Source organism: Pseudonaja textilis, chromosome 2 (assembly GCF_049901715.1).
Source record: "Pseudonaja textilis isolate UNSWEBS1 chromosome 2, rPseTex1.2, whole genome shotgun sequence".
In the NCBI taxonomy this organism is placed as follows: domain Eukaryota; kingdom Metazoa; phylum Chordata; class Lepidosauria; order Squamata; family Elapidae; genus Pseudonaja; species Pseudonaja textilis.
In genome coordinates this window covers 3,089,827-3,114,677 of record NC_141991.1, presented here as the reverse complement: position 1 = coordinate 3,114,677, position 24,851 = coordinate 3,089,827, and the positions used below count along the sequence as shown (strand labels likewise).

Sequence of the window (24,851 nt, the reverse complement as noted above, 5' to 3'; positions counted from 1 at the left end):
TCTTTTCAGCTCATTTTCTCTCAAGAAAAAAAAGATTTAGTTACAATTATTGAAGGAAAACATGTAAACAGAGGGAAAATACCCTGTTTCTCCAACAATATGGCCTCCTCCAATAGGAAGTCCCAGCATATTTTATAGGCATGAAATGAAATTAAGCCCCTCCCCCCAAATTAAGGCCTATATTAAAACATGCAAAATGGGGGGGAATGGTGGGGGGGCTTGCCGTTAGGAAGTACTTTTGTTGCACACCTGGATATGGTGCTGCCTGCGTTCACCCTGATACGAAATGCCCCACCAACGCCGAGGTCAACATCCAAGCCATCACCACCCGCCCGCCCAAAGATGCAAGGGTGGGGAGGAATTAAGTCACCCCCAAAAAGACAGCCTAGCCATTTTTTCGGGGCTCAAAAAAAAATATGACCCAGCCTTATTATATGAGAAACACAGTAGTGGTTAAGAAGCAGTTTTAAAATAATGGCCTTAACTTCTCATTTTGCTCTGCTTTTTTCACCCCATTTCTTTATATAACAAGGCTTCTTCTAAGTACCACCTGTCTAATTTTGTCAGTCTTATATTATGAAAAAATTGACATGATTACAAACCAAAAGCAGTGCCCTTTCAGCTGTTTGAGCCAGAACCATCAGCGAACAATATGCAAAAGAAGATCGAAAAGTTTAAATCATGGTAACTGGATCAAAGTTTATTAAACTGAGACATTTTGTTACTCATCCAAGTAACTTCTTCAGTCAAAATGAAAATTTTTGGTTAGGCAGAGAGCCAGAGAGTTGTCGGAATGTACTAGCTCTGCCATACTGATTGCAGGAGTTTCCCCAAAATGAAATGCAATATGTAAATGAAGACTCAATCATCCAGGCCAAAAGTATCTAAAAATATTAAATCATGGCAATGATTCATGGCATCAGTGAACAATGTTTGACTAATTTCAAAGTAGCCCAATCCTGTGAAGTATCCTTCCCCAGCACAAACACTTCAAAAAGTTTTTATGTGCTTTTAATTTTTACAATTAGAACAAAACAAAATTTCATAGTCTCACGAATAACCATACCAGTGCTATTTAATTAGCTTTATTTTAAATCAATTTTAAACTATTACCTAATCCTTGTCATACCTTAGAAAGACAAAACATGCTTGAAAAAGGTGTTTTTGAACATGCATTTCATGGGCTTCCCGTCATTCTGGCTAATTTTGAGAGAGGAATTCTTCATTCTGAAGTTTTTTACACACAGGATACATTGATATATATGTGAGCAGTTTCTCAAATAATAATAGGCCTTTGACCAAATACATTTCTAAGAATTGCAAGTATGATGATCAAGAGCCTCTTCTCCTTACCTCTGTCAGAAACTGAAGTTATTTTTTGCAGTAGTTTTTCTTACTTTGATTTTATTTTATTAGGTTTTATTTATTTTGATTATCAATAAACCAAATGTCTCCCTTGTTTGATTATTTTCAATGTCAGTACCCTGAAGTCATTTTCATTCTCATGAATATGTCTAACTTGGCAGAAAGAGAGAGAAAGGGACTAAACTCTATATAGTTTTATGAAACTTCAATTCTCTTTGGACTTATAAGCTAATGTGTATTCTTCATCATGGAAATTTCAGTCCACTAGAACTTTGCCAACAATCTTTGGGAAAACTGAATGTGTCCGATATCATTACACATGTCCACAGTCACTGTGGAGTGAGATGGGCGACATATAAAGTTAATGAAGATAAGTAAAAAAAAATCCATTTAGGAATAGCAACATGGCCACATGTGGAACTGCAAATGAAACAACTCCATTGTAGCCAAATCTGTCACATTGTATGAATGTAGCCATTGCCTCTTTGCTATAAAATCGTTATGTTCCCTGCTTGATTTTTGCAATACAAACCTCTTTCTTCACATGGCAGCATAACCAAATATTTTATCCTGGATTCTGTTTTCAGTATGAGAAAAAGGACCACACTCTTGGTGGCTGGCATTGACCTCACCTTCAATTCAGTAAAGAATTAAAAGGTAGAAATAACTTCCTGATTTCACTATGCTTAGGGAAATGCATGCTTCCTTCTATGTAGATGTAGTTTAATTGAGGACTACAAATTGAGTGCCATTGGTGAGCCAGTTACAAATCCATCTGGTTGTGATATTGTCTATCCCACACCCCTGTATCTTAACAAGAAGTAGGTTGTGGTCAACCTTGCTTTACTAAAGTCCACGTATACTGTGTCCATAGCATTTCACTGATCCTAGTCACTTTGTCAAAGAGTTGGCTAGTTCAATCCTGTAGTTCAGGAGAGTTTTTCTTTCTCAAAAGAACTCCTGTGCAACCCATTATGTCATAGGCAAAGCTAAAAAGTAGAAAGAACCTGGTTGAAGAACTCATGTATAGTTTGGAGTTTCCACATGGGACAGAGACACTGATTTCTCAGGGATTTCCTATTGCAGTGGATGTGTCTGTCAGCAAATGTTCAGTTCTTGGGAGGTTAAACAGAGTCAAACAGCTGATTTTAGAAAGACTGCCTAGGAATTTGTTCTGCATTCTGTCCTGATGAAATTGCCAAATCCTCACCTCTTTTAAAGCACTTCTGCGAAATCCTGGAGCTGTCTATCTCTTCTGTAGAAATATTCTGCTCTAAAAAGAACAAGTTTCTCACAGTTGCAGCATCGCTCAGCTTTCCTAACTTGTAACCTGTGTACAAGCTGAGGCTGGCGTTGACCTGACCTTGTATTCTGAACAGGAACTAAAATGAGAAGTAACTTAGGCCTGGGATCTTCTCCCACTTAATTTTGGGAGTTAAAGCTAACGAAGCAGATGGCTAAATATTTAAGAAAAAAATATTGGAAAAGTGTCAACCACAGTCCCAAGATGAAGAACTCAATGGATTAACATCCATCCTATTCATCCATTCAACTAATCAAGTAGGCTGTCCCTGAGCGGACTTCAACCACCATCCTTCTGGTTAACAGCCATGCATGTTAATCCCTTGCACCAGAGAGACTCGACACAAGTTTGACATCAGTTTTCCTTGGCTTGACAATTCCAGATTTCTTAAGTCATAAAATATAGTTTGTGTTTTCCCCCTTTATCAGATGTTTAAAATGAAACTTTGGACTATAAAGAAAACTAGATTGGATCCCTACTTGGCTCAGTTGACCTTTAAAAGCTGGCAGAAGCTGTGAAATGTCAACCTAAGGGAGATCAAGTCACGAAAAAGTTTGTGAAGATCACAAAAAAGCTGTGAACTGTCAACCTGAGAAGTCAGGGTCACAAAAAGGGCTAGCATTTAACATTGTTAGCCCTCAAAGATATCTATGGGTGCCCCTTCCTCAGTGAAGTGGCCAAATTATGAAGTTCATGGACTGCCAATTGATAGAGATCATAAGTCATAGGAAAAGACCTCGTATACAGTTCACCTCTAGGAATGATGGTCAAAAGGTCAATCGTCCTGGCTGGAAAGGAACATGCTTTCTTGCAGGTAGGGGGACAAGTACAAACCATGGCTGTCAGGAATGTATTGATGGCTATATTCCAGCCCTTTCATCTCTTCAATAGATGGGTCATGTTTCCAGTTCCTGTAGGTTCTAAGTCAAAGCCCATAATAATAGCTATGTATCCTGAAGCTCCTGGTCATGATAATGAAGGCAGATAGAGAAACATAATGTTTCTTTGTTCCTCTCCAAAGTTCAGCTGCCAGACAAGGTCCCACAATAGCCTCAGATTCAGGCTGCCTAGTAATGCTGTCTTCTATGGCCCTCTCTACTATGGAAAGAAGACATCCTTGAGCCAGTTCTGCAAAGCCATTTCAGTGGTCTGGAGTCATCATGGTAGAATCCCAATCTTGAGTCCTGTGTCTGAGTCCTGGCTGCTACAGATATTCCTATCTCTTTTACAAAGTGAACATGGCTGAACCAAATGTTTTCCTGTGCAGGCTGCCCCACTGACAAAAAGACTTGACTTGCAAGAATGAGGATGTAAGATGAGCATACCATCACAAGCATAAAAATCTCCATTTGTTGTGTTTTCACTCAACTACCTCACTGCCCATGATGGATGTAAAACAGGGATCAACACAATGAGCTATACAGGTAGTCCTTGATTAAGGAATAGAATTTAGATGAGAATTTCCATCACTAAGTGATGGGGTCGTAAATCGTAACATCGTGTTAGCCAATCCCAGTGTTGGGAAGTGCCAGTGCTTTATCTGCTATCTATTAATAAAGAAGAAAAACAAGAGAGGAAATCCCAAAGAGGATTTAAAGACAGACCAGGGTTTGTAAGAATAAAACTACTGTTGTATACTAGTAGAAATATAGCAGCGTTAACAATATACTTGTCGGAATAATATAACATAGAAAGATGGACAATAATATATAGTATTATATAGTCTATAATATATGGACAATAATAAATAGTATAATAGTATATTAGAGAGAACATTGTATGGTACAAATATACTAAAAAACTATTATAAGAAAACAAACAAAAAGAACTAACACGCTATTTGTATATTTGCTATACTATACATGTACAAGATAAAAAACCGAAAAAATTTGCACAATATGTTTCACTTTTGTATCTTGGATATTTTTTCAAAATAAAACATCTCCACAAATAAAACATCTCCTTATTGGTGACAGAAAATGTAAATTATCTAGAATCCAGTACTTTTTGATGGATGTTTTCAGCTCAAGTCAATCAAACTGGGAATGGTTTAAAAAGAACTTTTGACAAAGGGACTCATTAAGCACTGTGTATGAAAACAAATCTTAGCTGCTAAAGAAAGAGAATTTAGAGTGTAAGCAATCAACAGACAACATCCTGGATGCAGCAATCAGACTTCTCACTGAAATCTTCTTAGACAAACAGGGACACAAAAAGTAGAACAGCTAGAAAAAGGGCTCGATGAAGATACTTGGGCCCATATCAGAACAGAAACATTGAGGCAAGAGATATCAGATAACCTCTAATAATTTTGTGGGATTTTTTTTAACCTAAAAGAAAGTTGAAGAAGAATGCGATACTTGTGTTTGAAATTTTGGAATATTTGAAACAATATAATGAAAATCAGTAATATTTCTACATGCAGATAAGGCCTTTGAACTATTTGAACTTGGAAAAACCACAAGCAGGATTAGGGATCCACCCTGTTGTGATTTGCAATAGAAAGGCAATTTATGGACTCCAGTTTATTTGGATTATTCCTCAAATGGACCTTGCATGAGATTTTTGACAACTATAGTCTTCAATTTACAACAGTTGTTCAAAGTTATACAGCACTAAAAAAAGTGACTCATGATCATTTCTCACACTTATCACCATTGCAGAATCCCCATGGTCACCTGAGAAAACTTCAGATGCTTGACAACTGACTAATATTTATGACAGTTATAATGTCCCAAGGTTGTGTGATCACTTTTTACGACGTTCTGACAAGCAAAGCCAATGGGGAAGCCAGATTCACTTAATAGTTTTACTAAGTTACCTACAGGATTCCCTTAACAAATGTGGAACAAAAATTATACGATAACAAAGTCCACTGCATATAAAGACAACCAATATAAAATGTTTTATCATCGGGATTTAGCCCCCAACAAGATTGGCAAAAATGTATCCAAATTTAAATCCAAATTGCTGGAAATATAAACAGGCACAGGGTACCTTTTTTCATGTATGATGGCTTTGCCTGGAAGTCAAAAAGTATTGGACTAAAATACAGAAATGGTTACAGGACATCACAAATTCCCGAATAGAATTCAAGCCAGAACTGTTCCTCCTGGGGATTATTAAGGGAAAGCACACGAAAAAGATAAAATATCTAATCCTTCATATAATTACAGCAGCGAGAATTGCATTCACACAATGTTGGAAAAAAGACACCGTGCTGACAAATAGTCTAATAATCCAAAAGATATTTGATTGAACAGAAACGGATAGACTAACACTAGAGTTAAAAAATAAGGAAGACTTGCAATATTATACAGTTTGGGAAAAATGGTATCAGTGGATAAACAATAGGAATCAGAAATGCAGATCAGAAAAAAAATATATATATATATATGATGGCAGATGAGATTCTGCTGAAACGTCGCTACAACTTTAAAAGCACCTACTATGTCGTGGGAAAATACCCGAGCAAAGCCGAATGCCATACCCGCAAAACTTAAGTATATATATATATATATATATATATGTTTTCTGAGGTTCTCGGGTATTTGTATGTGGATCTTTGGTTGTTCGGGTTTCTCCGCGTAAGATTCATATCTAGGCAACGTTTCGATGAAGTCTCATTCATCATCTTCAGGCTTCTGTCTTGGCTCTTGCTTCTCAGAGTGATGTGAGATTGCAGCTGCTTCTTCCTTTTAACTGCTAGTGGGGGTGGGACTTGATTGGGTGGGGGCTTGGCTGTGTTCTGATTGGGTGGGGTGTGTTCTCATTGGTAGGGGGTTTGGCTGTGTTCTAATTGGTTGGGGGGTTGGCTGTGTTCTGATTGGTTGGAGGCGTGTTCTGTTCAGGTGGGGGCTTGGTTGTGCTCAGGTTAGTCTTAGTTGCTGGGGGATTTGAGTTGGTGAGCTGTAATCTTGCTGTTTGGCTTCGAGTTCGTGGTCGTGCTGCATCTTCATCGGTTTGCTTCGTGTATGGCTCGGAGGGGTTTGAAGTGGGTTGTGGTCGTATTTTTCTAGAGCTTACAGACGAGTCCCTAACATGAAGAATGACACCAGACCCACACCCATGAGAGCCACACAAGATGCCACCACCACACTTCCATGTAGAAAACAGACTCACACCCACTCAGAAGATGACACACAACCACAGACCAGAAGCCGCACTGCAGCTGCATCACTACCCACTTCAAACCCTCCGAGCCAACATCAACAAACCGACACCCACTATGAAGATGCAGCACACTCACGAACTCAAGCCAAACAGCAAGATTACAGCTCACCAACTCAAATCCCCAGCAACTAAGACTAACCTGAGCACAACCAAGCCCCCACCTGAACAGAACACGCTCCAACCAATCAGAACACGGCCAACCCCCAACCAATCAGAACACACCCCACCCAATCAGAACACAGCCAAGCCCCACCCAATCAAGTCCCACCCCACTAGCAGTTAAAAGGAAGAAGCAGCTGCAATCTCACATCACTCTGAGAAGCAAGAGCCGAAGACAGAAGCCTGAAGATGATGAATGAGACTTCATCGAAACGTTGCCTAGATACTTTGAATCTTACGGGAGAAAACCCAACAACCAAAGATCCATATATATATATATATGAAATTAGAATGTATACAAATGTATTTGAAAAACAAATTGATACGTTTGTACTGTCAAAGACGATCGAGTTTCATACAAAGTTATTTTTTAAAATTTATTTGTATTTTAATGTTTTAAAGTTTCAGTAAAGACTTTACTAAAATGGGGCAAAAGTCACTTAACAACTGTCTTGCTCAGCAAACAGAAATTTTGGGATCAATTGCAGTTATGAACTGAGGACCACCTGCATTTATATTGAAGCTCTTCTCATACTTCCTTTATTGATATGGTTTCTCCGGTGTGTAGATCCTTTTATGGCAAGTAAGTGTTACTCATTGCAAAGCTCTTACCACACACCATTCATATTGTTTTTTCTGCCACATGGATCCTTTTATGGGAACTGAGATCACAACTCCTTCTAAAGCCTGCTCCACAGTGCACACATTTATATGGCCGCTCACCTGTGTGGATCCTTTTGTGAGAATTAAGAGTACTGTTACGAGCAAAGGTCTTTCCACACTCCATGCATTGATATGGTTTTTCTCCTGTGTGGATCCTTTTATGGGTGGTAAGAGCAGAATTCCACCTAAAGCCCTTTCCACATTCAACACACTTATATGGCTTCTCTTCTGTGTGGATTCTCTTGTGGGAATTAAGACTACCATTACAAGTAAAGGTCTTTCCACACTTCATGCATTTATAAGGTCTTTCTCCTTTGTGATTCCTTTGATGTCTTAAAAGAGAGTCATAATAACAGAAGGTCTTTCCACATTCCATGCATTTATATGGCTTTTCTTCTGTATGGATAGTTTTATGGTGAATGAGAGTATATTTCCTACTAAAGCATTTTCCACACTCCATGCATCGATATGGATTCTCTCCTGTGTGGATTCTTTTATGGGAGGAAAGATGACTACTACTGCTAAAACCCTTTCCACACTCCATGCATTGATATGGCTTCTCTCCTGTGTGATTCCTATGATGAATTATAAGAGAGTAAGTATGAGAGAAGATCTTTCCACATTCCTTGCACTGATATGGTTTCTCTCCTGTGTGGATCCTCTTATGGGAATTGAGACTACTCCTGCAAGTAAAGGTCTTTCCACACTCCATGCATTTATAAGGCCTTTCTCCTTTGTGATTCCTTTGATGGATTATAAAAGAGTTATAATAAGAGGTCTTCCCACATTCCATGCACTGATATAACTTCTCCTGTGTATGGATAGTTTTATGGTGAATCAGAACGTTTTTCCTGCTAAAGCATTTTCCACACTCCTTGCATTGATATCGCTTCCTTTTCCCCTCTTTTGAATGGGTCGTTTGGAATTCCTCCATGCAATTCTTATTCTCCTGTCCATTATAGCCTTAAAAAAGAAAAAAGAAAATTGTAGCAAAAGATAGAACTATCAAAACTTTTATTCTGAAATTTAGCCAAAAAAAATCATCAATATATTTTGGCTGATTTGTTGGCAAACATGATGATTCCAAACTACGACTTTAGCAAGGAACCATTTCCAAATGTATCCCTACTGTTATTCATATAATCTGATTGGATCACATCACAATGAATCTAAGACACAACCTAATCTTTGGCCTGAGACTATTCCATGGGGCCACAAACTCCTGAAGTCCATTGGACACAGGGTCATGCTGGGTCAACAACATTCCTACCAGCTGCCCAACTTCATTGGAAGTCTCATCCCCGCTTGTCTGCAGGGCAGAATCTTTGAAAGCCAAGGGGAATTTCTGGATGGCAATAGCCCCCCACCCTCAATTAGGCTGATGTTAAACTTGGTACACGTGGGCACATCTCAGAAGAAGGGACATCCCACTCAGGAATCCTACAGTCTTGGTTATAGCAGCTCAGGCCCATTGGTGGCCTAGAGGTTAAAGGATCAGGCTAGAAACAAGGTCAGTGAGTGTTGGGTATATTGATACACCAACTAAGTTTGGGTGAATAAATATATAAACCAAGGTTTAAGTGTTTGTAACTTTAAGCACCAAACTGCAATGTAATTAGCTAATTGAGGGTGCGGTTACAAACTGCAATAAAAGGCAGTAAGAGAAACGTAACTCTCTGCCTCTGCTCTCTGCCTGCCTGCTGCTTACTCCTGTTTGAGACGTCTGCTTGATACTGTTTGTTGGCTACTGTGCTGGATACCGTTTCTGCTGAACAAAAGGACTATTTCCTTGGTGAGCTGATATCCTGTGAATACTCAGCGTTGTCTTCAAGAGAAAGGTATCGGAAGGAGAAGATATCTCAACAAGCAGATAAGGACATAGTACTGACTAGTTAATGGACTAAGTTACTGGATGGATATATTTGTGAATGACATATGGACTGATTGACAATGCTTAAACTCTGAATGGATTAAACAACTATTTAAAACAACAAACAGTGTTTGTCTCCAGTGAGTGTATACTCTTGGGCCCAGCCTCTCTCATTTGGCTGCCTGGCTTGACTGCTGCTGCACATTCTGCTTGGGGGTTTGTCCCCAAACACTAACACTAGTTCAGCCTTAGGGTTGAATGCTGGCTGTGTGATTTTGGGTCAGTCTCCCTCAGCTCAACCCATGTCACAGAGTTGCTGTTGTAGGGAAAACAGCAGAAGGGAGCAATATTGACTTTGTCCACTGCCTTTATTATTTACTAAAAAAAGGCAGGATATACGTAAATGATTTTATAAAATCACTTATTTCACTTAATCTATTGTTTAATAACATCTAATCCCTCCACCCCATGAATTCTGTATGTTTCTGAGCACAGACAGGGTTCTTACCCAGAGAAAACAGATTCCTGGAATTCTCCAGCATGACTTCTCCATGGAGCGCTTTTTGGTTAGCATCCAGTTGAGACCACTCCTCCTCGGAGAAATACACAGCCACGTCCTCAAAAGACACACCACCCTGAACAAGGAAACAAGTTTTCCTGTTAACAGATAATCCCAAAAATAATTTGACAGTTCTCTTCTATCAATTCAAGGAGAGAGATCCAGTGAACAAAATGAGCATCTCGGGAAGAATTGAGAATGAGATCTCACCGCTTTTAACTGACAGCACAAATGAAGCACATTGGATCATGTTGGAAATATGAGAAATTCCTTTCAGTGTAGCCAACTAAAATAGTTTTCTTGGTCAATTGGTAGTTGGGTCTTAAATTCATTAGTTATCAGTGGCTCCAATTTTCCTAGGATGTGCAATGTCAAATACTGGCAATACCCACTTGACATTTTTGCCAATGGCTTCCTTTATCCACTGAGGGCAAATGTAACCCAACTGCACACCTTCTTGAAAGTGTTAGAAGAGGTTGTAACAGGATATGTCTATAGAGATTCCCAATCACCAGGTCATGGTTGTCCCAAAGATGCTTTTCAAAAGGAAAAAAAGAGGATATTTTTGTAATGGTATGTGAGAATAACCTGGGAAAGTGTCACACAAAGGATCCCATCAGAAGGTAGAGATAGGCTAAGCTGAATATGAATTTTGAATCTAATATCTTATTCTTAGAAACAGCAATTTATTACAACAAAATGAAACCCATCTAAGATTCATGGACCTTTTCCAATGTTTCTCCTTCTTACCTGAAGTAGCGGTTCAGCCAATCTCTCAGATTTACCACAAAGGGGAACTGATTCAAAAAATTCCAAGGACAGCTTTCTACTCTCTGTGAGAAAGAGAAAAATGGTGGAAGCAGATTTCTTAAGAGAAATTCCAATCAAGAGGAGCAGAAGAATAGGCTAAATGTTGAAATCTCACATCACACAGAAAGAACTTTTCTTACCTGGAGTGGCATTCTGACTTTGATCTTTGCATAAGGTCTCCCTGAACAGCAGCTCTTGGGAAGATTTGAATGAATCCTTCCTCCCCTTGGGATATTCTGTCATATCTTCCAAGGATTTCTGGACAGGATGTGAGATGAGAAACAAAGAAAGACATGAAGGAATTATCATACTGCAGCTTTAAACTAGCAGACCTCAATGTCCATTTGTGAAACTTGAAAGAAAATGGAAGAATTGTCTCAAACACATCCTCTGGAAGAAAAATGGAACAACTGGCCTTAAATGTTAATACTCCCAGAGAACTCTACCAAAAGAGAATTGACAAGTTCAGAGAGATTCTCTTTAGAGCTGAAATGATTATATTCTCACACCTGGATCTTTTCAGACTCCTGGGCCAGGAGGAAGCCTTCAGCCAGGGCCACCGCCTGGGAACTGGTCTCCACTCCACACTCCCGCACCCATTTCTCCATCTCTGGGGGAAGGACAGCCAGGAACTGCTCCAGGAGCACCAAGTCCAGCATCTGAGCCCTCGTGTGTGTTTCTGGCTGCAGCCATTGATGGCAAAGGTGGTGAAGTTGAGTGCAAATATCTCGGGGACTCTTCCCCTCCTGGAACTGTACTTTGCTGAAGTGATAGCATTGAACCTCTGAACTGTTGGCTTCCTCTTCTTGGCTCTTCTGCCCAGAACTTGCCCCATTTCCCCCACAGCTCCAAGGCTGAGTAGCTGGAGGACCTTTTCCAACTCCTGCATCTGGTGGGTATTGTCCTTCCATCTTCTCTCTAATCCAACTCCAAAATGGATGAATGGATCTTCCAAGTTTTACTAATCAAAAGACGTTTGCTAAATCTCCTAAAGGCCATTTAGCTCGCTTTCCTCACCAGATACCTCCAACTCCAAGGGAACTAGGAAAGATTTCCAACTTATATATCTGAAATGGAAAAAAAAAAAAAACTTCCAGAACAACTGAGCATCAACAAAAACCCAAAAAAGAAATTCTTATGACTTGAACAATATCTAGAAAGAGGGAGAAAATTTTATTAGTTGGTGGACTAATATATCTGCACGTGGAAAAATATCTGTAGTAACTTTCTGTATCAACTTTGATCAAGGACTAAAAACTGGATGCATAAATTTAAAACATGTTTGTTTTCGAATTCCTACTTCTTTATTCAAATAATTTTGATGGCTGCTGGCAACATTAAAAACAATCTCTGTACGATTCAGATCATAAATGTCTCAGGTCACAAACAGTCATTGAGATGAGTGGTAACCGAAATCGATTTTATAGATAAATCAATCAATATTTGAAATTCCGGTATAATGTTAGATAGCAGAACCCATTAACCTCCTGGCCCAAACCGCTATGGGTAGCTGAGAAATCGCAATCAACAAACCGCGATTCAATGCAAAGAGAATAATAACCGAATCAACAAACCAGTTAGGACCTAACATGATGTTTTGATGCAGGCAACTCCTGGAAAGAGGTTTCTCAACTTTTCGCCTAATCCTGAATGGGCCCGACCTTTTTGGCGGTCCCGATTTTCCTTCTGGAGGCAGCGCAGCGGGACCGTAACTTTTGATTTCCTCCCTGCCTTCCCCGTGCATACACAGTGGCGGCAGGGGAACATGGGACAAGGGGCTCCCCATTTTCCAGGACTCCGAACTTGAAGAAGTTTTGCGCCTCTCCAAGCACGGTCCAGCCCTTGGAAGAAAAAGTTACGGCTACTTTCCAAAGCTCCCCCACTCCGCAGGGTTTCTCCCAATGAAATGGAAGGTAAATGCATCCCCTCGCCTCTGCTGTCCTCATTGCCACCCTCCCATCCCCCCAAAAAACAGCGCGATGGGCCGGAGCTTTGCTTCCTCCCCTGCCTGGCCTGTTCATGCACAGGGGCGGCAGGGGAACATGGGGCCACGGGATCTCCCTTTCCCATAACTCCGAACCTGATGAAGTTTTGCAGGTCGCCATGCTCGCCTCCAGTAGCAACGTCTAGATCTCCATCCGTGTAAGATTTCCCTGCAAACTCTTCGGACTCCTTTAGGAAACTCTGAGCATGCGCTCCCAGCCTTTCCTGGGAGGAAAAAAAGACGACTTGTGACGGGGAAAGAAAGCGCATGCTCAGTTTCCCTCGAAAGGGGGAGATGCGGGAGGCGCTGCGCAGCTCTTCCAATAGCTACCAAGGGAGCCCCCTGGAGGATCCTGCGGGCGATGCCAGAGGACATGGAAGGCATGCATCATCATGTTCTGGATGATGGATGGGCATTGGAAAGTGTCTTTCTCTAACATTGCCTGGCTAGAAAGGCCGAGTCGTCTCCAGCAGGCGGCAGTTTCGAGATTTTCCTCTTTTTAATGCCTGAGAACCGTCTGCGGTCTTGCGAACATTGAGGAAATTTCTGTGGCGACTCAAAAGTAGTCACTTTCCTTGAGAGCAGCTTCTCTGTTGAAGGGTCTGTAGGAGGCCTCAAAAACGAGCAACAATCCTGTCAGAAATGGCAGGGCAGTCAAAAGACAAGAAACAAAGCCTCTCTCTTTGAAAGACAAGCTTCTGTGCTGTGGTTGTTGGCAAACTCATCCCCATCTTCCGAAAGGGAAACTGTAAGGAGCTGGCCTGCGTCGCTGTACCCCAGTCCACACCATTCTGGCATGCATGCATGCATGCACACAGGAGGCAGTGGGCACACAATCACACAGGCCCACTTCTCTGCCACTGCGTGCAGGGCAAAAAAAATAGTCTATGGGACTATGGTAAAAAGAATAGTTCAGATCTGAAAAAACAGGTTAAATAGAACTAAGAAGTGATTGAAAAAGAATAGAATTAACTCCTCTCTCTTGCCCAAAGCCTGGCTCTTTTGAGCCCATTTTTCTTAGTCTTCTATAATGGAAAATCGTGACACAGTGGCTACAAAACCAAAATTGGTGTCTTTTCACCAGTTTGATCCAGAACTATAATTGAGCAGTATTTGAATAAATAGCTTCAAAGCAGGGGTGAGATTCTACCAGTTTGCAACTATTCATTAGAACCGCTAACATTGTAACATTCTAAGCAGTTTGGAGAACCGGTTGTTAGAAGAAATTACTGGGCTAATCCTGTAAGGAAGGCAGGAAGGAAACATTCTGGTGTTGCTTACAGAAACTGCCTCTCCATTAACCCTTATTACATTCTTAGCAGGACTAGACTTCCTGTCTCTGGAGCTTCTCTGGAGTTTTTTCTCCTCCTTTGCTGGTACTTTGCTTGTGTGGAGTGACCATTTAAAGTTACAATGGCACTGAAAAAAGTGACTTATGACCATTTCTCACACTTATGACTGTTGCAGCATCCCCACAGTCATGAGAGGCCAGGCGAGGAGATGTGTGCCTTGATGCAAGTGATGTTGAGTTGGGCATGCCCACCAACTCAGCCATGCCCACTGAACTGATTGTTAAAAAATTTGAATCCCACCCCTGCTTCAATGTAGCCTGATTCTTTGAAAACCTGAAGTATTCCTCCCTCACCTCCAAATCCTTCCAAAAGTTTTCCTGTGGGTTTATTTTTTAATTCATTAAAATGGAATTAAAAATGTCTCAAGGACAACCATACCAATATTTAATTTAATTTAATTTTTTAACAAACTTTATTCAGTTTTTCACATTAAAAACAAAAATCTCTTTTTAGTGGACAACATCTTCTCTTTTCCGGGTCATCACCTTTATATACAAATATGACAGCAATTATACATTGATATATGCATACTTAATTCTATTATTACCTTTTCCATTCCAAATTTTCAGTAAAGAGAGAAACAAACACATTAATTCTAACCTCTTTCATTAATCTCAATCAAAACATCTTTTTCATTTCAATTATTTCAAATATAATCCTTTAAAATTTATTTTAAAAATAAAGATAAACAATATGTTTGCCTAATAATAATAATAATAGTAATAATAATAAAAGTTACCAATGTCTCTCCTTGCTTTTAATAGTCTATATTAACATTTAGTTGGTTCTTTAGTCTGTCATGTTTCCTTTCCATTATACATTCTTTTTATAAATTCTAGATTAATACAAATTTTAACACTAAAAAAAAAGTATAGGTTTCCCCCCTTTTACTGTTTTGAGTGTGACACCTCAATGATTAAAATATACCTTTATTCCCTCATCTTAATTCCCAATAAACCATTATTTTTAAGGTTACAATAATAATCATTACATCTTTTCACTTGGATTCCACAGCATATTCCCCCCCCTTGATTTTTAATAAGAGTTATCAATATCTGTATTACCCTATTTTCTAAATATTTTTAATTGCAGAAATATTCTTATTACCCCTTGTCACTCTGCAGAATCCCCTTTTTAATTCATCAACCATTATCTCTGAAAAAACAATTTCTTTTCAACATTTTACTATTTCCATATTTCTTTATTTCATGCACCTGTTTCTTACTGCTTCTCCTTCCCCTCTTTTCCCCATATCTTTTCTCATTCCAGTTTATATCCCTCTTTCTTAATATCTTCCTTTCCCTTTTTCTGCTGGGTCTTTCTGTCTTTCCCAACTTCACAGGTATTCCCCCTTTTGATTGCCTTCTTAAATCTCAACTTTCTAACCTTCCTTCTTTACCCACTTCTTTGTAGTGTTCTTTGTGTTAATTGTCTTTTTAAAATGCCTTCTCCTTGAATCGACTCCTCCTCCTCTGAAGCTCTTCTTCAATCGCCATTTCCATTTTTCCTAACACAGAGCAAAGTGATTCGCCTCTTTCCTGTAGTAATTCTCTCATATTTTTAAGTTCCATTTTTAATTCCTGGAGAGATATCATCATTACACTCTTATATCTTTTTGATCGTTAAAGTCCACAAAAAAACACTTTTACTTTCCTTCTTTCTTCTTTCAATTTTCTAAAGTTTTCAATTATTCCAGCCCAGGGTCTATACCAAAAACATCAATAAATCCCAGTCATTCTTTCCTTGCTTTTTTCTTTATTCTGGTTCTGCTTTCACTTTCTAAGATTCTTACTTTGTTTCAACATTTATTTTATATCCACACAAGTTCGTTCAGAAACAGGATGCTTTCCCTTGTTTAAGCTCAAGTTTTTGTCACTCTCCATTATACAAAGTCTTCACCTTTTCCCCCTATTTTTTTATTTAGGGTTTTTTGAACCTCAATATTCTGGCACAGTCCAGTCTCCAATTTGTAAAATTTATTATTTTTTTTTGAGAATCTTAAGTCCAGCTTTATTTTATGCCTGTTTATTCCCAAAATATTTTAGTCCAATTTAATTAAATCTTTAGTTCCAGCTTCTTCCTTTCCTGGTTTGAAGCCTGCTTAGCTGTCAAAAATATTTTCTTTTTTTCCTGTCCCTTTGTAATTTTGCTGCTCACTTTTCTTTTCTTAAAAATTCCATGTTACCTTAATCCTGGGGCAATTTTGTTTAGTTGTATTGCCCAGTTATCCTGATTCAGATGTTATCCACCTCTTTCTTCCCTCCTGCACAAATCTTAATCCAGCTGTGTCCTCCTCTTCGGGTGGCCATTTTAAATCATTGCTGCAGTCGTCTTCGGGGGGGGAAGAACCAAGCCGGGGGGGAGATGCGGCTCCCCTCAACCTGGCTTGCGGCTTCCCCTTACTCCACTGCCCCTCCAAGGCAGCTTCAGCCCCTAATTGCAATGATCGGGGCTCTCCAATGAAAGAGCACGGACCATAGCCGCAGAGTTGGGATCTACGGTCTGTCAGTGAGGAGGCTCTGCCTTCTTCCTCCTCCAATATTTAATTTTATTATATCCAAAATTAATTTTATTCCATTCTAATTAAAATCCAATTAATTTCATTTAAACCCAATTTATTTAAATTGAATTTAGAGATTTCCTTATTATCATGTCATAGAAAGGCAAAATAGCAATAGGTATAGACCTTAAACTGATATACTGCTTCATAGTACTTTACAGCACTCCATAAATGGTTTACAGAATCTGCATATTACCTCCAACAATCTGGGTTCTTATTTTACTGGTCTCAGAAGAGTGGAAGGTTTAATCAACCTTGAGCTGGTCACAATTGAACTCCTGGCAGTCAGCAGAAACAGCTTGCAATACTGCATTGTAACCATTGCAACACCTTGGTTCTAATGCTTCAAAAAGTGTCTTTGAACACAGATTTCACTTCTCTTTTTTTCAATTTTTTTTATTTTTTAACAACATAAACAAATACAAACATAAACACAAAACATAAAACCATCTTTCCATTGTTCAGTATGTCGGTTGGTACGTATCTTCTTGTGCACAATATCAACAGTCTTTCCCTTCTAGATACATTATTAAACTTCATATTATATAAATCAATTATGCATATTATATTTTTAACTCCTTATTGGACTTTAATTGTAAATTCACATTATCCTTTTCGAGCAAGTTTCAACTTTTGCAAAACCTACTTCATATCAATTATTTCATTATCGTCAATCATAACGTAACATTAGTCTTATCTTTATTATAACATTGTATTTATATTGTATTGTATTTTATTTCCCTATTTTCTTATTTAACCATTGATAAAATAAGTCCCAAATTTTATAATACTCTTCATTTTCTTGCTCTCTAATTGCTAATGTCAATTTACTCATTTCTGCACATTCCATTATTTTCTTAATCACCTCCTCTTCTATAGGAATTTTTTCACTTTTCCAATTTTGGGCAAATGCAATTCTAGTTGCTGTCAAAACATTTCTAATAAAATATGTCACTTCTTTACTGTATCCTTCAGGTAAGATACCCAATAAAATATCTCTGGTTTCAAGTCTATATGCTCTTTTGTCATTTTTTCCAGCCATGTATGAATTTTAGTCCAGTATCTCTTAGCTTCCACACACATCCACCACATGTGATAATATGATCCAGATATCTGATAACACTTCCAGCATTTCTCCGATTTATTCTTAAACATCTTTGCTATCCTTGCTGGGGTAGATGCCACCTGTAAAACAACTTATACAAATTCCCTTTCTATGCTGTTGACATGGTTATTTTACAATTCTGAGACCATAATTTCGGCCATCTTTCTAAATCTATCCCATATCCAAAGTTTTCCCCCCAGGCAATCACTGTTTCTTTAACTTGTTCTTCTAATTTTACTCCAAGTAAATATGCATATAGTTTTTTGATCACCTTCTCATCAGTACCTGTCAAAATTCCATCTAATTCAGTTAATTCATTATAAAATCCTTCTATCCTATGATCTTTATTATATCTAAAATGTATTTGCACATATGAATATCAATTCATCTGTAGTCCTTGTTTCTCGAGTTCTTGCTTAGATTTGAGTTCACCCTCTTCATTTAATATTTCATTGTATCTTATTGTTTGTTCCATTCTATAAACAATTGGATATGCAAATTCCTCTATAGTTGACAACCAGACTGGTATTTTCATGTAATGTTGTTTCCTAATTTTCTCCCATATTAATAAAGCATTGTGAATATAGTGTCTCCTCAAATACCCATGTGTTTTACTTTCCTTATACCATAAAAAGGCGTCCTGTCCCAATAATAAATCATGACCTGCTAATGTTAACAATCTAGTATTTCACTTCTCATTCTGATTTCTTTTGTGAGAGGAATTCATCATTCTGAAATTCTTTTCACATGATACATTGATATATATGTGATCTTGTTCTACGGCTTTTGGTTGAATTATATTGAATTCCCAGACAGATAAACCTCAACTTAGAACAGTTCATCTACTAAAATTTGAAGTTAGAATGGTACTGAAAAAAGTGTCTTACGACCATTTTCCACGCTTCTGACTGTTGAAACATGGACACATGATTTACATGCAGAAGTTTGACACGCCCCTCACATTTATGATGGTTACAGTGTTCAACCTGACCAGCAAAATTAATGGAAAAGCCAGATTCCCTTAACAATAGTGTTACTAACTTAACCACTGCAATGATTGACTTAACAAATGTGGCAAGAAAAGTAGACAAATGGATCACAACTCACTTAACAACCGTTTGCTTAGCAATAGGAATTTTGGGCTCAACTGCAGTCATAAACCTGTATTTCTATTGAACCTCTTCCCATACTTCCTTTATTGATATGGTTTCTCCTGTGTGTGGATCCTTTTATAGCAAGTAAAGAGCTTTACTTCTTGCAAAGCTCTTTCCACACGCCATGCATTCATATGGTTTTTCCCCCTGTATGGATCCTTTTATGGGAAGCGAGATCACAACTCCTTTTAAAGCCCTCTCCACACTGCACACATTTATATGGCTTCTCTCCTACATGGATCCTTTTATGGGAATTCAGATTTCTGCTACAATGAAAAGCCTTTCCACACTCCTTACATTGATATGGTTTCTCTCCTGTGTGGATCCTTTTGTGGGAGGTAAGAGCAGATTTCCACTTAAAGCCCTTTCCACATTCCACACATTGATATGGTTTCTCTTCTGTGTGGGTCTTCTTGTGGGAATCAAGATTAGAGCTACAAGTTAAGGTTTTTCCACACTCTAGGCTTTTATAAGGTCTTTCTCCTTTGTGATTCCTTTGATGTCTTATAAGAGAGTCATAAGAACAGAAGGTTTTTCTGCACTCCATGCATTGATATGGTTTGTCTCCGTGCTGGGTATTCTTGTGGGAGGTAAGCGCAGAATTCCACTTAAAGCCCTTTCCACATTCCACACATTGATATGGCTTCTCTTCTGTGTGAATCCTCTTGTGGGAATTAAGATGACTGATACAACTAAAGCTCTTTCCACACTCCATGCATTTATATGGCCCTTCTCCTTTGTGATTCCTTTGATGTTTTATAAGAGAGACATAATAACAGAAAGTTTTTCTGCACTCCATGCATTGATATGGCTTTTCCTCTGTATGGATGCTTTTATGGTGAATCAGAGTATATTTACTACTAAAGCTCTTTCCACACTCCATGCACTGATACAGTTTCTCTCCTTTGTGACTCCTTTGATGTCTTGTAAGAGAGTAATTATTAGAGAAGGTCTTTCCACACTCCAAGCATTGATATGGCTTCTCACCTGTGTGGATCCTCTTGTGGGTATTAAGATTACTCTTACAAGTAAACTTCATTCCACACTCCATGCATTTATAAGATTTCTCTCCTGTGTGGATCCTCTTGTGGGTATTAAGATTACTCTTACAAGTAAACTTCTTTCCACACTCCATGCATTTATGAAGTTGTTCTCCTTTGTGATTCCTTTTGTGAGTTCTAAGAGAGTCATTATTACAGAAGGTCTTTCCACACTCCCTGCAGGTATATCGTTTCTCTTCTGAATGTGTCTTTTTATGAGAAATACAATGATCGGATTTATTAAAGTTCTTTCCAGAATCCATGCATTGATATGGTCTTTCTCCCGCATCGATGTTTGTATGGTTAGGAAGCCAAATGACCCGAGGAAAGCCTTTTTTAATTCCACTTTGTGATTGCTTTGTTTCATCACTGTTTGATTGCATTTGATCTGAACATTTCCCTTTTTCCTTTTTCCGATGGATGTCTTGGCATTCTTCATTGCAATTTTTATTCTCTTGCCCATTAAAGCCTTCAAAAAGAAAAAAGAAAATGAAATGTAGCTAGAAACGGGAACAATCAAACTTTTTCTTCTGAAATTCAGCCAAAGAATCATTTATATATTTTGGATCACATCACAATGAATCTAAGACACAACCCTGATCTAAGCCTTGACCTGGGACTATCCATGGTGCCAGGAACTCTTGAAGTCCATTGGACACGGTATCATGCTGGGTCAACAACATACCTACCAGCTGCCCAACTTCATTGGAAGTCTCATCCCCACTTGTCTGCAGAGCAGAATCTTTGAAAGTGGAGGGGAATTTCTGGATGGCAATAGCTCCCCACCCTCAATTAGGCTGATGCCAAATTTGGTACACAAATGGGCACACTTGAGAGAAGAGACATACTACTCAGGAGCCATCCAGTTTTCGTTATAGCAGCTCAGGCCCATCAGGAATCCAGCGACAACATTTAGGTATGAACACCGAACCCTGGTAGGCAGAACCTTACTCAAGAGATTACATCATCCCTCTGTGACTCTCAAATACTCGCTAAAATCTTCTATGGCATGAAATATTGCATTTTATGAGCAAAAACATTAAAAATAAACCCCAATTCCTTTACGTGAAAAGGAATGTTATGCAGTTTTCAAAATTTCCTTCAATATATTTCCTTCTTCTATAAATTCAGTTTGGTGAAACGGTTAACACACCAGGCTAGAAACTGGGTGACTGTGAGTACTAGTTCTGCCTTACGCATGAAGGCTGGCTGGGTGACTTTGGGCCAGTCTCTTTCAGCTCAACCCATGTCACAGGGTTGTTGTTGTAGGGAAAACAGCAGGAGGAAGGAATACTGGTTTTGCCTTCTGCCTTTATTATGATAAAAAAATAGAGGCAGGATATAAATAAATAAGGGATGTTTTAATCAGTAATAACATCTAAGCACACTGCCCCAAAATTTCTCTATGTTACTGAACAGGGACAGGGGTTCTTACCCAGAGAAAAGAGATTCCTGGAATTCTCCAGCATGACTTCTCCATGGAGAGCTTTTTGGTCAGCATCCAGTTGAGACCACTCCTCCTCGGAGAAATAAACGGCCACGTCCTCAAAAGACACAACACCCTGAACAAGGAAACATGTTTTCCTTTTAACAGATAATCCCAAGAATAATTTGCCAGTTTTCTTCCAATAATGGAGAGAGATCTAGTGAACAAAATAGGCATGTTCTGCTGAATTCAGAATAAGATCACTTGTAACAGGTTATGTCTATGGAAATTCCCAATCACCAGGTCATGGCTGTCTCAAAGGTTATTTTGAAAAGGCAGAAAAGAGTATTTTTTTGTAATGGTGTGTGAGAATAACCCTAGGAGACAGAAGGAAGAGCCCAGATGCTGACAACAATCTGGTCAATGAAATCTGATGGCAAAGCAGGACAAAGGATCCTCTCAGATGGGAGAGAGAAGCTAGGCCGCCTATCAGTTTTGAATGACTGGATGTCAGATTTATATTGCTTAGAAACAGCAATTTATTACAATAAACTCTAAAACAAAATGAAATCCATCCAAGATTCATGGACATTTTCCAATCATTTTCCTCCTTACCTGAAGCTGCGGTTCAGCCAAGCCTTCAGCCCCACCACACAGAGGAGGTGATTCTAAAAATTCCAAGGACAGCTTTCTACTCCCTGTAAGAGAGGGAAATATGGTGGAAGCAGATTTGTTTTAAAGAGAGAGATTCCAGTCAAGAGGGGGAAAAGAATCAGCTAAATGTTGAAGTCACATTACACAGAAAGAGCTTTTCTTACTTGGCATGGTATTGTGACTTTGATCTTTGTGTAAAGTCTCCCTGAAGAGCAGCTCTTGAAAAGATCTGAATGAATCTTTCCTCCCCTTGGGATATTCAGTCACAGCTTCAAAGGGTTTCTGGACATGATGTAATATGAGAAACAAAGAAAGAGTACTAAGGAATTATCATACTGCACCTTTAAAGCAGCAGACCCCAATGTCCTTTTGCAAAACTCAAAAGAGAATGGAAGAATTGCCCCAAACACATCCCCTAGAAGAATAATGGAACAACTGTCCATAGGAGTTAATAATCCCAGAAAATTCTACCAAAAAGCAACTGACAAATTCACAGAACTCCTCTTTAGAGATGCCATGATTAAATTCTCACACCTGCAACTCTTCTTCCAATTTCTCCTCCTCCTGGGTCAGCAAGAAGCCTTCAGCCAGGGCCACCGCCTGGGAACTGGTCTCCGCTCCACACTCCCGCACCCATTTCTCCATCTCTGGGGGAAGGACAGCCAGGAACTGCCCCAGGAGCACCAAGTCCAGCATCTCAGCCTTCGTGTGTCTTTCTGGCTGCAGCCATTGACAGCAAAGGTGGTGAAGCTGAGTGCAAACATCTCGGGGACTCTTCCCCCCCTGGAACTGCACTTTTCTGAAGTGACAGAATTGGATCTCTGAAGCGTTGGCTTCCTCTTCTTGGCTCTTCTGCCCAGGACTTGCCCCATTCTTCCCAAAGCTCCAAGGCTGAGTAGCTGGAAGGCCTTTTCCAACACCTGCATCTGCTGGGTGTTGTCCCTCCATCTTCTCTCTGGTCTCTAATCCAGCTCCAAAATGAACGGATGGATTTCACAAGAGGTCTAGCCAAATCTCCTAGACTCATTCAGCCCCCTTCCCACACAAGATACTCTGGACTCCCGAGGAACCAGGAAAGATTTCCACCTTAGATATCTGAAATGGAAAACACAGCGAGTTCAATATGGTGACAAATCTGAATACTGAGCAACCACTTCCTCCTCCTACAAAAAAAGAAAGAAATCCATCAGTATCTGCAAGGAGGGGTATCTTATTAGGAAGACTGACTACTGCAGTACATTTAGGATTGCCCTTCTAGATAAGCTTTGAACAAGGACTGAAAATATTGGATAAATACATTTAGAAAAGTTTTCGACTTCTAGTGTCTGATTATTTAGTCTAATAATTTCGATGGCTGCTTGCAAAGTAAAAAAACAACCTTTGCACAATTGGAATCACAAATAATAAACAGTGATTGAGATGAGAACCTCATCAACCTCCTTGCCCAAAACTCCTGGGGAAACTCCAGAGGGCAAAATTAAGAAACCATCGTCCTAGGCATACAGAACTAATATCTCAATGAATAAACCACCTATGCTTTAACTGTTTAACATGATGTGGAGGATCGTGTGATGTGCTGAAAGAACCAATTGGTGATGAAAGGCTGGAAACCGAATTCCAGTCCTTGCACACTTATGTCCAATTTCTTGTACATGGAGTTGCAGCCTTGCATGCAAAGCCAGCAGGAGCGACTTCGGCAGGTCGCTTCTCTCAGCCTAGGAAAGAGGAGGGGAGGGAATCCCCTTCTGAAAACGGGGCCATGAAATATGCAGGAAACTGTCCAGGAATCAAGGCTGCTTTGAAAGTAGAAATCTCTGCTTTCCAAAGCTTCCCCCCCTGCAGGGTTTCTCCCAATGAAACGGAGGGTAAATGCATCCCTCGTCTCTGCGGTCCTCATTTCCCCCTCCCACCCCGCCAAGAAGCAGCGCGATGGTCCAGAGCTTTGCTTCCTCCCCGGCCTGGCCCGTGCAAGGACAGGGGCTGCAGGGGAACATGGGAACATGGGATCTCTCTTTCCCATAGCTCCGAACCTGATGAACTTTCGCAGGTCACCATGCTCGTCTCCAATAGCAACGTCTGGATCTCCATCCGTGTAAAATTTCCCTGCAAACTCTTGGGACTTCTGGGGAAAACTCAGCCCGAGACTCACAGAGAAGAGGAGCCGGATTGGACACGGTAGAAAAGCCAGATGCGCTCCCAGCCTTTTCTGGGAAAAAGGGGGTAAAAAAAGAAGGGCCCGTAGAACACTTGCGAAGGGGAACGAACAAGGCGCATGCTCAGTTTCCTTCGAAAAGGGTAGAAGGGGGAGGCGGTGCACAGCTCTTCCAACGGCTACCGAGGGAGCCCCCTGGAGGGTCTTGCGAGCGATGCCAGAGGACACGGAGGGTGTCATCACGTCCCATGGGGGGGACTCGGATGATGGGCATTGGAGTAGAAGGAAAGTGTCCTTCCAACATTGCCTGGCTAGAAAGGCCGTGCCGTCTCCAGCAGGCGGCAGTTTCGAGATTTTCCTCTTTTTAATGCCTGAGAACCGTCTGCGGTCTTGCGAACATTGAAGAAATCTCTTGTGGAGACTCAAAAGCCGCTTTCCTCGAGAGCAGCTTCTCTGCTGAAGCGTCTGTAGGAGGCCTCAGAAACGAGCAACAATCCTGTCAGAAATGGCAGGGCAGTCTAA

At 39.8% G+C, this 24,851-nt stretch overlaps 2 protein-coding genes across 4 annotated transcripts in view; both read right to left on the bottom strand.

The window, feature by feature from the left end:
* The window catches only part of LOC113451647 (uncharacterized), a 211,170-nt gene that overhangs the window by 8,609 nt on the left and 177,710 nt on the right, over positions 1-24,851 (bottom strand). Inside the window, exon 1 of one of the 3 annotated variants that reach the window (XM_087927997.1) lies at positions 24,230-24,447. The exons of 1 other annotated variant lie outside the window; for it this stretch is intronic. The gene's annotated coding sequence lies outside the window, so the exon portion shown is untranslated. Of the gene's footprint in view, positions 1-12,982; positions 13,143-24,229; positions 24,448-24,851 lie in introns of those variants that run through there. One more of the 3 variants, XM_087927993.1, reaches the window with a different exon arrangement.
* On the bottom strand, positions 7,307-24,346 carry LOC113451648 (uncharacterized). The gene is made up of 12 exons (XM_087922997.1): positions 24,208-24,346; positions 22,712-23,272; positions 22,342-22,459; positions 22,139-22,221; positions 21,533-21,659; positions 19,191-20,566; positions 12,983-13,110; positions 11,412-11,865; positions 11,043-11,160; positions 10,843-10,925; positions 10,042-10,168; positions 7,307-8,626 (listed from the first exon to the last, which is right to left on the bottom strand). Exons 2-12 carry the CDS (start codon positions 23,123-23,125, stop codon positions 7,623-7,625), a joined length of 4,032 nt encoding a protein of 1,343 aa, XP_087779123.1. The 5' UTR covers positions 23,126-23,272; positions 24,208-24,346; the 3' UTR covers positions 7,307-7,622.

Coding starts and splice junctions, on each gene's coding strand:
- LOC113451648 (XM_087922997.1), bottom strand. CDS start 23,125: ATGGAGGGACAACACCCAGCAGATGCAGGTGTTGGAAAAGGCCTTCCA. Junction 22,222..22,341: donor AAGTCACAATACCATGCCAA/GTAAGAAAAGCT, acceptor CCTCTCTTACAG/GGAGTAGAAAGCTGTCCTTG. Junction 8,627..10,041: donor CAGGAATCTGTTTTCTCTGG/GTAAGAACCCTG, acceptor TTCTTTTTTAAG/GCTATAATGGACAGGAGAAT.